Source organism: Oncorhynchus nerka, unplaced genomic scaffold (assembly GCF_034236695.1).
Source record: "Oncorhynchus nerka isolate Pitt River unplaced genomic scaffold, Oner_Uvic_2.0 unplaced_scaffold_4___fragment_2___debris, whole genome shotgun sequence".
NCBI lineage: Eukaryota > Metazoa > Chordata > Actinopteri > Salmoniformes > Salmonidae > Oncorhynchus > Oncorhynchus nerka.
Window position 1 is genome coordinate 172606 of NW_027040459.1, and position 17115 is coordinate 189720.

The 17115-nt window shown below is 41.4% G+C and overlaps 1 protein-coding gene across 1 annotated transcript in view; it reads right to left on the bottom strand.

Annotated features, from left to right (window-relative positions):
- The window catches only part of LOC115114210 (small conductance calcium-activated potassium channel protein 2-like), a 61830-nt gene that overhangs the window by 11112 nt on the left and 33603 nt on the right, over positions 1-17115 (bottom strand). The window contains exons 3-6 of the mRNA XM_029642277.2: positions 13772-13867; positions 12754-13172; positions 2746-2887; positions 2377-2487 (exon numbers count right to left, since the gene is read on the bottom strand). Coding sequence (XP_029498137.2) covers positions 2377-2487; positions 2746-2887; positions 12754-13172; positions 13772-13867 — 768 coding nt within the window. The remainder of the gene's footprint in view (positions 1-2376; positions 2488-2745; positions 2888-12753; positions 13173-13771; positions 13868-17115) is intronic.

Genomic DNA, 17115 nt, shown 5'->3' on the forward strand with positions numbered 1-17115 from the left:
TAATGTAAACTGAGATTTTTGGATATAAATATGCACATTATCGAACAAAACATACATTTATTGTGTAACATGATGTCCTATGAGTGTCATCTGATGAAGATCATCAAAGGTTAGTGATTAATTTGATCTATATTTCTTCTTTTTGTGACTCCTATCTTTAGCTGGAAAAATGGCTGTGTTTTTTTCGACTTGGCTATGACCTAACATAATCATCTGTTGTGCTTTAGCTGTAACGCATTTTTGAAATCGGATACGATGGGTAGATTAACAAGATGTTTATCTTTCATTTGCTGTATTGGACTTGTTAATGTGTGAAAGTTACATATTTCTAAAAAATATTTTTGAATTTCGCGCACTGTCTTTTCAGCTGAATGTTGTCAAGCACTAGAAAGGTTAATGGTTATCTGTAGGAGCCAGATGGCTTTGGAATGTGCTGGGTGGATGTGAGGAAGTCACAGGATCCCTATAGGGGATACGGGTGGACATCTGTGGATTAGGCAAATGAGGGGTTGAGGCCAGGTCAGATCCCCTTAAACCTTATGGTTTATTACCCAATTACTTCATTTTCCTGTCGGAGCATAATTGATGTAAGGATTGGAGAGAAGGAGGAGTGCCTAAATTGGAGTATATATACTTGTTGTGGTGGAAACATGTTTTGTCTAATACAGCTATATTTATCCTCTGGTCAGAATAAACTTGGTTAAGCTTTCATAATGTCCGTAAAGTTTTTTTAACTCTGAGAATTAGAACCTAACAATACATTTTACGTATGGATTGTCCCAGCAATCAAACCCACTACCTGTCACGACTCCGACCGAAGGTGGCTCCCCTTCCCGCTCGGGTGGCGCTCGGCGGTCGTCGTCGCCGGCCTACTAGCTGCCACTGATTCTTTTCTCCCCCTCCTTATGTGTTTATTGAGTACACCTGTTTTGAGTTGATTGTAATTAGTGAGGCTTTATTAGTCAGCCGGCCCGCCTGGTTCTTTGTGCGGGATTGATTATTGTAACCCTGGTGTTTGCTATAGATGTACGTGTTTGTGTATTTAGTGCTAGACTGTTTTCGTTCCCTGTGTCTGGGGCATTTGGTTTGAGCACCCGAAAGTGGGGTGACCGTAGTTCACCGCATTAAAGAAGCACTTTATTGAACTCTGCTTTCCTGCGCCTGATTTCACCCTCACGACACCCAGGACCTTACACTACCCTGGCATTACCAGTAGTGTAAAGTACTTAAGTAAAAATACTTTAGTCGTTTTTTAGGGAATCTGTACTTTACTTTACTATTTATATTTTTGACAACTTTTACTTTTACTTGACTGCATTCCTAAAGAAAATAATGTACTTTTTACTCTGACACCCAAAAGTACTCGTTACATTTTGAATGCTTAGTAGGACAGGAAAATGGTCCAATTCCTCCCTGGTCATCCCTACTGCCTCTGAGCTGACGGACTCACTAAACACACATGCTTCTTTGTAAATTATGTCTGTGTGTCGAGGTGTGACCCTGGCTATCTGGAAATGTTTTAAACAAGAATGGTGTCATATGTTTTGCTTAATATAAGAAATTTGAAATTATTTTTCTTTTTGATACTTAAAGCATATTTTAGCAATTCAATTGCTACAATTACATATAGAAATGTTTTGATTTACATATTTCATGACTACGATCATGTCTCATCACTGCAATTCCCCAACGGGCTCAGGAAAGGCGAAGGTCAAGTCATGCGTCCTCCAAAACATGAGCCGCCAAGCCACTTAACACCCGCTAGCTTAACCCAGAAGCCAGCTGCACCAATGTGTTGGAGGAAACACTGTTCAACTGACAACCGAGTCAGTCTGCAGGTGCCTGGCCCACCACAAGGAGTTGCTAGAGCGCGATGAGCCAAGTAAAGCACCCCAGGCCAAACCCTCCCCTAACCTGGACGATGCTGGGCCAATTATGCACTGACCTATGGGATTGAACCCCAGGCTGTAGTGACACCGCAACATTGCGATGCAGTGCCTGAGTCCACTGCACCAATCGGGAAGCCTTAGTTGTGATACTTAAGTATATTAAAACCAAATACTTGTGAACTTTTTAAGTAGTATTTTACCTGGTGAGTTTTACTTGAGTCATTTTCTATTAAAGTAATTTATCTGTACTTTTACTAAAGTATGACAATTGGGTACTTTTTTACCACTGTTCATTACATGCGCCATGGTCTCCTAACTGAGCTACAAAGGACCACCAGGGACATGAATTTGTTTGTACTTTTTAACAGTTATTAACACAGTGTTCCATCATGAACCATAAACGACAGTTCTTGTATTATTTTTAGACAACCTACCATACAGTAAGTGATGTGACATTTACTTTAGTGCGTGCACGTGAGTGACTCACTCGTTTGCAGAGTTGTGTGTCCATCATGAAGTTGTGGACATGCTTCTCAGCCTTGGTCAACTCCAACTTCCTGGCTACCACGGCGACCACCAGCGCAGTGCAGCCCGCTCCCTATTGGTCAGAAACATAGTCAGGGCCATTAATCAATTAACCTCTGAAAGGTGACTACTGAGTTGGGTCATTGTGTTAGTACTGTATGGGTGGTGACCGTTGGGAGGAAATGTTAAGCTGCTCTAGAATAAAGCAAGTTGAAGAAACACAAGTTTTCAGATTTCAAACGTGGCTGTTATGTGGAATAATATGCCTATTAGTCATGAAATAGTGCATGAAACAAACACACAACCTCATTTCCAATGACCGATAACATACCATGATCCCTGTAAGCAGACATACGCCTTTCCCACAGTACGTGTTAGGTACCATGTCTCCGTAGCCAATGGAGAGGAAGGTAATAGAGATGAGCCACATGGCTCCCAGGAAGTTACTGGTCACTTCCTGTGTGTCATGATACCTAAAGTAAGGAAGAGAGAAACAGAGGAAGATACCCATCAGTGACACCCAATACTGTAAAGGGAACCTGAGCATGCTGGAGAGGCCATGAACTAACAGAGGTGGTTGCTGTTAAAGAAGCTATACAATATGTGCAAAGTGTTTCACCTTTCATCATGCCTGTACTAAATATCTAAAAGGCACCCAATCCATGTTGGAAACAAAATGGTCAAACGTTATGACGTTGTGCCATTGCATTCCAAACTACCATAGTTTTTTTGTCAATGCGCTGTGGTAAATTAAGTTCAACATTCAATCATTCAATGAGTAGCCAAATGAAAATGAAATGGAAGGGAAGGGAAAACATCATTGATTTCTATAATCCTTTTAAAGAATCAGATCAAATGCTGATGGTGGTTTGAGAATTCTCCACAGCAAAACACTGAACATATACTATATGTATCAGTGTCTATCAATCAACATGAGAAGATAGATGATTTCAATTGAGAAGCATTTAAAAATGGACATAAATCCAGACGTACACCTGAAATTACAAGATGATTGGAATGAGGAAGTAACAGGGTAAGTTATGCAGCTATGCATTTAAGCATTATGAGAACCGCAGGCAATTAACTTGAAGTTTTACAGGAATTTAATACAAACTAACCAGTGGCATTCTAAAATACTATAACCATTTTGATCAGCACTCATCTCCAACAAATACAAAATCAATGCACCAAAATAAAATTGACCATCGACATAATTTTGGAAAGTCAATTCTCGTTTCTTCCAACATGATAGGGGAAAAAATACTTTGGATCTCTAATGTGAAGAGTTTTAACTAACCCAACAAAGGTTTGGTTATGAACATCATCCCTTCAAACTTTGTCACTTCACTTCATTTTTTGGTTTGTTCAAAATGGCATACAACCATGCGATAGCCAAATGTTCCCAAAAACACAGCAGATATATCATTGATTGAACATTGATAAAGACATTCCCATTCCCTTGCATTGTGGAGAAAAGTCCCAAAATATGCATATCCAGCCCAACCCTCCCTTTCTTTACATAACATTTCCCTGATTGGCTAAGCAGCTGTCTAGGAGGAGTTAAAATACTGAGGCTCATTGTACAATTGGATTACTAACAACTCTCAAAAGTACATAGGGTGACTATTAAGGATATAGAGCAAATGCCAAATGGGCTGGTCCATTTTTTATGTAGTGGACCTGCAAGTTTTTTTGTGCAAAATAAGAATTATCTGGCGAATGATGGGAGCCTCAAGGAAATAAATGGGCCATAGCGGGGGCCTTAAGGGGAAAAAAGGGCCAATGTTTTGAAATGCCAAGGATGACTTCTGGTCTGAGTCCGCCCCTGATATAGAGGATGATGTTTTCTGCTCGCAGAGATTTTATCCGAAAGGGACCCTTGTTATACCAATTAGGAATATGCTAATGCCTCGATTATGCAGTTGTGACCCAGTATGTGGACTTCAAATGGCCGGAACAATTCCACCTATTCAAGGCAGAAATAGAGTTTGGAACAGCTGGGGCAGATGAACTACGATGGAACTCAAAGTTTCCTCAAAAGAAAGGCTTCTTAAAAAATCTCCTCCTAGACAGTTCACTTTCATTAACCAACTAGTCATGCCTTCAGCAGCTGCTAAACTCTTATCTGCTTAACTCAACTCTGGTTTCATGCTCAATGTCAGGAAAAACAACATGATTTTTTCCTCAGAGTGAATAGTGTGGGTTCAAGCCACCGTATGGCATGCAAAAAAAGCAAGTCTATACAATACCATGCAGGCATTAAAAAGATGTCCGCATCCTGCATGCTGAAAAGCCAGTATATTGAGAGCAAAGAGAGCGACAACAAAGCCTGAGATCTATTTAGAAATGAAAACCATCCTTGACAAATATCGCAATATTGTCAAGTTGGATGGGGGTCGAATATTTACTTAGACAGTGTTTTATCTGCAAGCAGCTGTAAAAACGCATTAAGAAGCTCAATGTTTTTGACGTCCCTGTCTCTTTCCCCTGGACTCTTCGCCTTCAGTAGCATGCCATCTGACAAGGCTTTGGAGCAAGGAAGGGGGCCGCAATAGTGACTAATTTGCTAATTTTAGACAATCTACGATTTAAAACGGGCAGAGACATGAGTCATTCCAGGTCACAAATTATGTGACAGAACCTGATGGAAGTCGTCCGTCAACATAATACATGGATTCCTATTTTACCCTCTGATTAATGTGAAGTTAAGTAGCAAAGCAGAGGTGAAATATGTCATTTAAAAGTGACTTGCTTCTACGTCGTCTTAATTGTTTCGTGAATCATGATGAGTTCCACTCAATCAGCTCGGTTCATCGGGGGTTGGGTCGATGTGTCGTTTGCACACAGGAACTGTCTCAAATTGCATGGATGCTCTTGACGGCACCAGTGACGCCTTTGTAGGAGGAGTATTTTAAATGCCGTAGTGTCCAAATGATTCCAGGCTGGTGAAAGTGGTTAGAGCATTACACAATGCGAGAGGTTGCTAGAGGGTTCTCAATTTCCGTAATGGTATAACATTGCACAGTGTATGTTTCTCTGTATCGGGATATGTTTGCTTTAAGAATACATCTTATTGTCAATCTCAACATTTAAGGCTGGACTACGTTGGATGTGGAAGTACATTTTTTTTTTTGGGGGGGGTACAAAACTGTAGGTAGGTTTTCACAAAAAAATCTATGAATCTTGAAAAGGACACAAATAGACAAATGTCCATAGACTACAGTGATGTGGGCACCAGAAGCTACGGAAGCAGAACCAATTGATGGCATTTTGAAGCTCTCAATATACTGTGTAGTGTTGGCATAGCATGGAGAAGAGCTGGCACCACTTTCGACCTAGTGCGAGACAATTGGAATTGTCTGAAATAAAATGTCTCCCACCCTTGCAAAATATCCCATAGAAGTAGGCTTTCAAAACATCCTTTTGTTATAGACCTTTCATTGTTTGTATGATCACTCCAAAAAATTCTGCATTTCCTTACTTCGTCAGCAACTCTATTTGCAAGTACACACAGCTGAGAAAACTAGATATAAATACACCTTCCAAAAAGGGCTTTAGAACATGTGAATATGGGAATATCAGTTGATTCACACTGTTGAAAACAACCTAACCTGTGACATCACCATATATCTACCATCAGCCAACACAGAAGAGACCATTGAAGAACGTAATTGTCATAAACAACATCACTGTCCTGGGTGGTGTTGAAGTACCAGCCTGGTCTCATAGACTAGATGTAACATAATAAATGTAAATCCGGGACACTCAAATTAGTACAATATACAGTAAGTTACATTTTGTATGGTTACATACCTCAGAATTTTGGCAATGAAGTCCTTCATCTATTTCCACAGTCAAATGAACCAGTGTATGCCTCTGTGCACAGTTTGATGGAAGTTGCTAACTAGTGTTAGTGCAATCACTAACCAGCATTAGCGCAATGAATGGAAGTCTATTGGTACCTGCTAGCAAGCTTGTAGATACCATAGACCTCCAGTCATTGTGCTAATGCTAGTTAGCATTGGCTTGGAAACTACCTCTAACTTCCTTCATACTGGATGCAGAGACATAAAAATAGAAGTAGATAAAGGGCTTTATTGCCAAAATCCTGAAGTATCCCTTTAAGGCAAAAACAAAAGGAGGGTGGATGGGGGCATAAAACGTGAATGTCTAGCAACCCAAAGGTTATGTGTTCAAATCTCTTCAGAGACCACTTTAGCATTTTAGCTAATTAGCAACTTTGCAACTACTTATCATGTTAGCTAACCCTCACCCTACCCCTAGCCTAGCTAACGTTAGCATTAGCCATTTAGCCACCTAACTAACATTAGCCACAACAAATAGGAATTTGTAACATATCATACGTATTGTAAATTCGTAACATATTGTACTAATTGCAGTTCGTAACATATCATACGAATTGTGTTTCATAACATCTCATGAAATGGATGATGGACATCCATAAATGAAAACATACCATACGTAACATATGGAGGGAGACAGATTTAGGTATAGATCAGGTTGGAAGTACACAACTCATCCCTGATGGGAATGGGTTAAAAACGGATGCAGTGATATGGCCGTGGGCTGCTTTTTCCTCTTTGTGTCATCTAGTCTTTTAACCCTGGCCATCTCCCCCAGCTTTCTTTATCTCCCTCTCTCACCATGTTTGGATGAGCTGATGCAAGAGACAGATGGTTTGTCCCGGGGATATACAGTAGCAATAACTGACAATGCGTCCTCTAAGCTATTGGAGGGATTTCATGAACAAGGGATAAAATCAAAAGGCCTCTCTCAGTCATGAGTAGTCAAAACTTCCCAAAATCCTGTTGTCAGTTCTATGCAGTAATAAAATGTAACATATATACATTTACCAAAAAGATTGGTTGGAAAGAATTGTAATACAGTATAAAGACAACATTACACAGTAGACAATGATAATGCCAAATAAAGCATTATTTGTTGCTTGTATGGCATGCTGCATGCAAGTCTGATTAAACCTGAAATTGAGAAAAACGGGTTTAACCGGCAATTGTGGACACAATACTGTATATGGAGCAGCAAGCAGTATTTTTTGCCACGTGTTATATTACAGACACTTTAATACATACTTTTAAATTAGATTATGTGAGCTAAAAATATAAATGTAATATAAATTATACTTTTTTTTATTACTAATGTTACTGTCCCCACTACAATTTTTGGGGGATTTGTAATTTTGTCTTTGAAACATTTAATTCATTTCTATGGAGGAATGCTTTTACTGGGGAGTGCCAATATGGCCGACCTGTGGCTTCAAAGCCTCTCGGTGGCCAATACATAGCATCAGCGATCCATGGTTTATAAACATCATTGCAGGTAGGCCATATGATCCTACTTGCTCTGGACTTCATAGGAGAGACAATGTGACATGATATCCCCAGTTGATATTAACTGCTAACATTAAAGACTTTCAGCTCAAAATGCAGATGTAAAACACAGTTTATTTCTGTATCTTGCTTTTTTCATGTTTATGGCTGAAATGACAGGCTACATTTGCATAGCGATTTTGCGCTGGAGTTTACCCTGTGTGCGCGTGCGTAGGCTGCAAGCTTTGAACCACTTCTTTTTTGGGATCGAAGGTCAAAAAGCTTGAAAACCACTGAGCTAGTGAACAGATTGCTGATTTGCTGTACAGCTATATGATCGGGTGCCGCGCAAACTTCAAATTGCAGGGAGAGAAGAAATATGCATCTCCAGAAATTGTTTGGTGATCAAGAAAATGAACTGTTTACTTTGCAAGCTCACCAGCAATGGGGCATCACGCAACAATTACTAGCATAGGCCTACCGGTCTTTTGGTATTTCAAAATTGCTTGAAATTAATAATTTACTATTGTAGCTTGCATTTAGAAATTTTTGTTAAAATGTATTATTGCATAATCAAAGTGTGTTGAAGACAAAGTAATATATGTGTAGTTGAACAAGTCATTGCCTGTATAGAATTTTCTTCACTTGACTTGAAAAAACGTATGACCTGACTTGACTTGCTCTTAGAATGCACAACTTGGACTTGACTTGGGAGTCGCCCGTTCTACTTGTGACTCAACTTGAGACTTGGACCTTGACACATGCTTGTGACTCAAATAATAATGACTTGGTCCCACCTAGATTATTTTGGGACAAATATGTTGAAATGTAAGAGGGGAGGATGTCAATGGCAGTAAACATATACAGATAGGTTTGCAGTTGAGTTTAATCCTAATTGTGTTTGCACATCAAGCCAAAATGCAAAGCAAGCACTCCACAAGGATTCTAGCAATCATTTCAAGCATTCTAGAAATTCTCTCTTTTCATGACCATTTACTGAACGAAATTGTAATAAAATCTATTTGAAACTAAGTCTCATTACGCCGCAAGCGAAACAAGCCATTCCACAGCAAACGCAACAAAAAAAATGAGAAAACCAAGCAAAAGTATCAGATAGCACAAGACAACACAGAACATATCTCCTTTAAGCAGCAAGTTTGGCCTGAAGAGGAAAGATTGTGTATAGCCTCATGGAAAAGTACTGTAGTGACTACAAAAGCTATCTTTGACAAACATAAACATCCTCCATGTTTCGGAATGTTGTTAGGTCAAGCTTGTCCATTGTCAGTAATAATACTGCATGGAATATCAATGGTATGATAAATACAGAGAGTGGGGGTATACTCCAATAGTACACAAAATACAACTCAGAATAACTTCTCTTGAAGGTCTAGAAGTCTACCTGGACCATCTTTCTCACAACATACAGTGTGTTCAGTTTGTGTGCGTGGAGTTAAATGTTACATTACCACATAATGAGAACATGTTGAGAGTTTATGAAAGGCTAGGCAAATGAATCCAAGAGGGCCATTTCTGAGCCCGAGCTGCATACGAGCAAACTTGAACAGACCCACATATCCTTCATGAAATCTTTGTGGAATTTCAAAGTTTCACACACATATCTCTCAAGTCAGGATATGGCCTGTACTTCATTAACAGCCAAATCCAAACTTGAGAAAAGTACACAGAACGTGAACTTTTTACCCAAACACAAATGTGTGATTTACACAAAACTTTTGAGTTGTCGTGAAAGTTCAAGTTCAAGCACACATGTATCTCAAGTTAGGATTCCACCCTTGCTGTGAACTGTATCTTTTGACCGAGTGACAACAACACACACTGGATATCAGTCAGTAACCGGCTAGTAACTCAACCCTGTTCATCTGTGGCAAAGGAAAGTCTCCTGACTTTCCAAAGCTTGTTTACATGGCCAGAGGTCCAAAGGGAGACCGAGAAGAAAAACAACGGTCTCATGTAGCCTCGAAGAAGAGTGTTTCGTTTTCAGAGTGAGAGAGTGAGGGAGAGAGAGTTGGAGAGAAGAGATAGGACCGGAAGGGAGACAGGCAAGGCATGCAAGTGTATCTGAGTTCTGACTGGATTAGGCCTGCTGGTTATGGATAAGGAAAGATAAATAAGTGGGGAGGATGAGGAAAAACTGCAAGCATGCCACGTTAGATGGTTACACTAGGAGGATATCCATAAAGGATCATGATGTAAAAGGGAGGGAGTTTGATAGGATGTGTCAACCCTTCCCCCCCGTCTAGGTGTATTGCAGATAGACTCTGTGCTTGTCCAATCTCACATCGTTTTGCCCTTTGGCTCAGGAGCGTGGCCAATGTAACAGCGTACCAGCAGATTCATTTCCTAACTCACACCCAGCACTTTGGAAAACAATCGCCTCTTTTTTGGGTGAGTTGGAATGATGTGATCGAGAGCAGTAAACATGAAGACTCCCATGCTGTTTCACGGGTGATCACTCAATCCATGTTTTGAAACCTCAAACTGGAGACACTGCCTTTGCCTCGAAGAAAACAATCTCCTCATGACTCCATTTTTGAAACTGTGCTAGAATGCATAGCAACACTCTCACTATTTCCCATCCTGGCTGTAGAGCTTTTCATCTAATGTTTATGGGTTAATGGGGTTATTATAATATGGTTAAATGTTAGAACTTTGGTTAACAAATGTGTCCAAATCAAGCTCAAATCCACACTAACGATTTTGACCAGACAAATGACTTGACATTTATTTTCACCTCAAATAAGCACGGATGTCTTGTGTGAATATTTATCTCAGATGAATTTCCTTTTCCACGTCTGGAGCAAACTGAATCAGCTGGTAAAAAGTGACAAAAGCCTGTTGAATACCTAACCATTATGACATCACTCAATCAATTCTGTGAGGGGAGACACATAATGAAATGGTAATGTGTGTGAACCCAAAGGACTAAAAAGCTTTTGTTCCTCAGCAAAATCTTTGAAGTAGATGCTGGAAAGAGTGGGCACATTATGGATCTATAACAATTACATAAGGAAGAGGAATACATTTTTTTTAAACGAGAATTGCTCTCAGGCTTGCTCGTGAAGGTGACTTGAAGGAGCTGCTCTCTTTTTATCACAAATTCCCTCCGCCTCCGCCTCCTCCTCCTTTTTGCTACCATAAAACAGTTTAGAAAGAGACGTTTGGTTCAAAGTGCTGTTCAAATCATAGGTTTCCCCTATGCTCCTAGCCACTAAAAGCCAGGATGTTTTTTTTTTCTGATCACATTTTTTTATTTATAGGTGCCACATTCATGCCAGCTAATAGGGAAATACCTAGTCCTCCTTTGCCATACTCTGTTTGGGAAGGATAGCCGTTTTTTTGGGGTGGCTGCCCCACGCCATCCCCCCCCCCCCTCCCTCCCCCACTCAGGGCAGCAGTGGCGCCAGCTCGGTGCAAAATGATGCGTTTTCCACTAGAGAGCGAGAACTCACATGGTATCCCTATGGAGCAGCATAATGGGGAAATAGAAAGTACAACATAACATTATAGACACACACACACACACACACACAGACAAACACATACACACCCAAACACACGTAAACATGTTACTTTCAAATTGAACCCATAATTGGACCGTCTCATATAACATGCACTGCTGCGGACTAGTTTGGCACGGAGTGGTGATGGGGATATCATTTCTCCTGACCCTATTAGCCACTCTATTTTGTTGACCCCAGCCACATGTTGGGCTCAAGTACCATACATATCCGTAGTACCATAGATACCGTTAAATATTTACTAAAGAGCTTGGTTACATTTCTCTGTGGTTCTATGGTTTTCCTTTGTAGTGTTGGGAAATTACTAGACAGATAAAACACCATCAACAATGCCATCCATACTTTCGATTCATGATTTCCATTGTATTTGGCAACACATGTATCTCTCATTGTTAAATTAAGACTTAAATACCAGTATGTCCATCCTTGTGACAGTACCACTTTAAAATGGTGTCATGCAAGTAACTTCAGCAAAACGCTATTCGTTCCTGTAGACTATGATGAATCGAGTGTTCTTTTGAATGTGTGCCAACAAAACTACTTGGTGAACTAGGATGCGAGTTGCGCCTCACCCTACTGCTTTCCTTTTTCATGTGGAGGTGGACCCAAAGGTCAAACACTCTTTTCTCTGCTGGACCCTATGGCTCGAGGGTGCAGGGGGAATTTGTTAGTGGTGTTAACAGAGGGAGGAAGTACGGGAGGAAGTGTGAGGGAAAGGGAGAAAATAAAATAAAAAAGCAGGCAAGACGTAGGAGAGCAACTGACCGAAAGACTGACTGACAACATGACAGACTGACAGTGAGCATTCCTGTTGACTGATTTGTCTCTTTGACTTTTTGACTTGCAGCCCTTTTTTCATAACGAGCCTTACGGGAGCTGATGTCAACCCATCCCACCTCCCTCAGTCCCTACAAACTAAACAACTTAACATCAAATAAATTATAAACTTCAAATTTTCTCGGCATAAAGCGCGGGGTCTGAAAAAAAAAAATGTACGCTCTTCCCTGCCTCCTCCCTTTTCTCTGAGAATCTGTGAGAATCCCCACCGCCCCCTTGAGATAAAGCCTGATGTGCAGTTTTGGAGGGAACGGGGATCCTTGGGGCTGCGCAGCATTACCAAAACAAACCATTCAGCAAACAAACAATTAGACACTCATGAATTATGGAAAAGCTGCTAAAATAGCATAAAAACAAGGAGTAGGGACTCGTGTAGTGATCGCTGAGCTAATGAAACTCGTGTTTTTTCTCTCTCACTCAGTCAGTAGTGTGTGTTTGTGTGTGTGTGTGGGGGGGGGAACACAACAGGACACCGATAACAGAAAATTAGACTGAGGGAGAAAGAGAGACAGGGGAGTGCCGACACACACAGTGTACAGCGGTGGGGCGTGCGTTTCTGTGGCGTGCGGCAGAGGTTTTCCCTCTCTAGGGAACTCCCTAGCTGTTGTTTACCTCTCGCAGACGCGCACCGTCCAGGCGGCAATGATCCAGGAGGAGATGCTGAAGACAAGCAGCACGGTGCCGGGGCAGATGGTCATGAGGGTCTTCATGACGAAGCGCGTATTGAAGTTGATCTTGTTGAGGGCGCCGATGCTGCGCGACGAGGCGTCCGTGAAGAGCTTGCTGTGGAGCAGCATGACGCGGCCGATCAGGTAGAGGCGCAAGAACATGGGAATGGAGAGGATGATGTCCACGTCGGCATTGGCCGTCGATGGCGTGTAGGTGAAGGCGATCCGCGCCGTCCACGTGAAGCGGTAATGGCCCGGGATGGGGTGGATGGCGCACACCAGCAGCTCCAGCACGATGAAGAAGATGCGCTCGTACGTCATGGCTATCCTCCAGTCGTCCGCCCCATTGTCCACCATGAACAGCTGGAGAGGAGCACAAAATAGCTCGGTTATGCTTTATTTGACCGTCTTCGTTGGTCACACTAAACAGATGCGGTGCTAAACCCATGCATTTACCAGGTAATTATATAAGCAGGTAGTTTCTTACTGCAGTGTGGGTACACATTGCTCCGCCGTGCTTAGCTTTATGCCAGGTTTTTAGACCGTACAAACGTGATCAAATATTTAATAGATGCCCCTCCTTATTTAAAATATGGTCTTAAAATAAGTACCAGAGGGCACCTTGTTGAGAGTACATTGCATTGTTGTCTCACAATTTCTCTGTAAATATCATCATATCAATCAACTGAAGAAGGACAGTAAAATATCTAATGTGCCCAATTAAGCTGACCTGTGTAATGGTTGAATCCTAAATCTATAAAAAAAACTTCAAATATTACGATTTATTAATAATAGGCATCATAATCAATGCAATAAGATAATCCTACTCAATTACACTGCATGCATTACTGCATCCATGAAATGTAATTTTCGAGCAATTCAGGCAATCACCACACCACCACATAAATGACAGGATAATGAAATGGTATTTCCTGCAACATTGTTCCATTGTTTCGACTCACCTGGATTTCCCGGGCATGGTACATTATTATAAGACCAAGCAATATAACAGTGGAAAGGCTGATAAGGCATTTCAGTGCAAATGAGTACGAAGATTCCTGCAGTGAGAGACAAAGACATAAAATATTTTTTTAGAGACAGTAATATTGATGACAAACATAAATACAGAAAATATATGAACAATATATTTAGTTCTTTATTGATGATTCGTGTAGAACCTATGTTGACTTTCAGAAGAGTGGTCATACCTGGGTCATACCTAAAAGCATTCATATAAACTGCCTAATAAATCTTCACCTGTGTCAATCAGTCTCAAGCAGTCTTAATGGGGTGGCAGATAGCCTAGTGGTTAGAGCAGGTAGCCTAGTGGTTAGAGCAGGTAGCCTAGTGGTTAGAGCATGTAGCCTAGTGGTTAGAGCAGGTAGCCTAGTGGTTAGAGCAGGTAGCCTAGTGGTTAGAGCAGGTAGCCTAGTGGTTAGAGCAGGTAGCCTAGTGGTTAGAGCAGGTAGCCTAGTGGTTAGAGCAGGTAGCCTACTGGTTAGAGCAGGTAGCCTACTGGTTAGAGCAGGTAGCCTAGTGGTTAGAGCAGGTAGCCTAGTGGTTAGTGTTGGGCCAGTAACCACAAGGTTGATAGAGCAGATCCCCAAGCTGACAAGGTAAAAATCTGTTGTTCTGCCCCTGAACAAGGTAGTTAACCCACTGTCCCTAAGCTTTCATTGTAAATCAGAATTAGTTCTTAACTGACTTGCCTTGTTAAATATAAAAAATGGTGGGCAAAGCATGTTGATTTCAGATTTCTAGTTGGATGGAGCAAATAAATCCTTCCAACTTTTAACTTCTTTGGAGTGACTGTAGTAGCAGAGAAACACTGACAGCGCGGGCAACAACAAACTGGTGAAAACCACCTTTTATTTTAGCTTAAAACCTAACGAGAGAGCACCACAAAGTGTTGTCTCAAACATGGCAGTGGCAGAAAGAGGTGAAACATTGGCTTGTCTACAGAATGCTAACTACTAATTCATAAACGCTGCCACTAAGAGGGGAGAGAGGTATTTTCAATCTAATAGTAGATGCAGAAACGGCGCAGTTCTGTTGTGCATATCCTGGCATTAGCAAGACGTGACCCTAGATGAGTGGTGCGAGTGATGAATTGGTCATTTGGATGCTAGAGCTGCAACGCATATAAAGGAATCATAGATCTTTGGAATGAGGGCCTGCACTACTCGAGTTCCCTCTGTGGGTAAAAAGCAATTTGATAAATCAGCTGTAATAGTGGTGGGGAGTAAAACGTGTTATGGTAATGACGTGGGGTTGTAATCACGATCCTGACAACAGCGACAAAAACAACAACGGGAATCATTCATAAATGTCACTAGCGATTGTAAAAGCTGCCCATTACTAGGTTGTCAAGGCCCTCAGGCGTCCAAGTCGTTGTAAATGGATATTGATATGCTCTCTTGGGGTGGGGTCAAGGAAGCATGCATTAGAATGTGAGCCATTACACTGACCATGCAGCCAACAGACATAGTAGGCGGAGAGAAAATTAGCGAATGTATTTTTGGCAATCAACTAAATTGCTTTGCCCCTCAGGTCTCAGGTACCTCCCAAGACACCCTAATGTCTGAAATTGTTTTGAGAAGTCCCCAGTGAAATAACATAGTGTAAACCAATTAATCCACCTGCCAGAAGTTCAAGGATTTTTCAGTCCCAAAGCTCACTCCCTTTAACGCATTCCCCTCCTTAAGGGCTCGGAAAACCTTGATGCCCATGTGATGTGACATGCAAGATAGAAAATGGCTCATTCGTATTGTTGCCCGTCTTATGTGGGATGAGTGCCCTGTCGCTCAGGGATGGGGTCAGTTCAATTTCAACTTAGGTCAACTCCGAAAATTAATCAAAATTTTCTAAAACAATTGGTTAACACCCAGCAAACAGGGGACGTCCTAAGGAAATTAGGTGACATTCCCAGTAGGTCCCTTTAAAGGTTTTCCTTCTGAGAATGTTCTAGGAACATTAAAACATGTCGTTTACCTAGGGACCATAAGAGGACGTTCAGTACAGGTCTGGGTTTGGTCGCAGTATAACGTAATAATGAGGTATTTTGATGTCCATCAGGGAACATTACGAAAAGGTTCATAGTTGGCTCTGAGAGGACGTTTTCCATGGGACATTCAATGATCACAAGGGGACGTTTCGTGATAGTCATGAGGACGTCACATGATTGTCCCAAGGGAACGTTCTCCGGTGGTCCTTTGTGTACTGTAGTTCCATTTCGTTTATCAGGACGTCACTGAGGACCATGTCAGGACCTTTTTAGTACTTTCACTTTACAAGTATGACAATAATTAGGTGGGTACTTTTATCACTATGATAAACATTTACATTTACATTTAAGTCATTTAGCAGACGCTCTTATCCAGAGCGACTTACAAATTGGTGCTTTCACCTTATGACATCAAACATAATACTTTCTCTTAAAGGTAGACTTCTCTTAAAGGTAGAAATTACGTTGCTACGAGCAGCGCCGCAGATATTGAGATGAGCGAGATGCAAGATGTTGCTCTCACACAGTCACACACGGTCCCACAAAATATCTGCGCATGTGCACGGGCTCGCTTCATGCTGTTACAGCGTGGTAGCCATAGGACCAAAGAAAGCAGCTGAGAACCAAGAGATTGTGAGTTTAAATTCCAGATGAGGACAGGTTGAATAATAATTACTGTATAAATAAGACAAAGAGCTGTGAATGGATCAGAGGTTCACCAATCAGGTCCTTGATGGGATTGGCAACAGTAACAAGGGGAGATTTCTAATGAAGCTAGGGTGCCCGTTCCCTGTGTGTAACTTTATTTTTGAGAGCATCTGAAGAGAGGAATGGGAGAAACTCTCCAAATACAGGTGTGCCAAGCTTGTAGCGTCATACCCAAGAAAACTCTATGCTCTAATCGCTGCCAAGGGTGCTTCAACAAAATATTGAGCAACGGGTCTTTCTTTGCAACCATCAGGTGACTGATGTGACATCAGGTGACATCAGGTGACAGGGAACTAGACAAAACCTCCAGGCGACCATTTCGTAGAAGTTCTGGGGACGTCCTAAAGACTTATTTTCATTTGCAGGTTACATTTACATTTACATTTAAGTCATTTAGCAGACGCTCTTATCCAGAGCGACTTACAAATTGGTGCGTTCACCTTAAGACATCCAGTGGAACAGCCACTTTACAATAGTGCATCTAAATCTTTTAAGGGGGGTGAGAAGGATTACTTTATCCTATCCTAGGTATTCCTGAAAGAGGTGGAGTTTCAGGTGTCTCCGGAAGGTGGTGAGTGACTCCGCTGTCCTGGC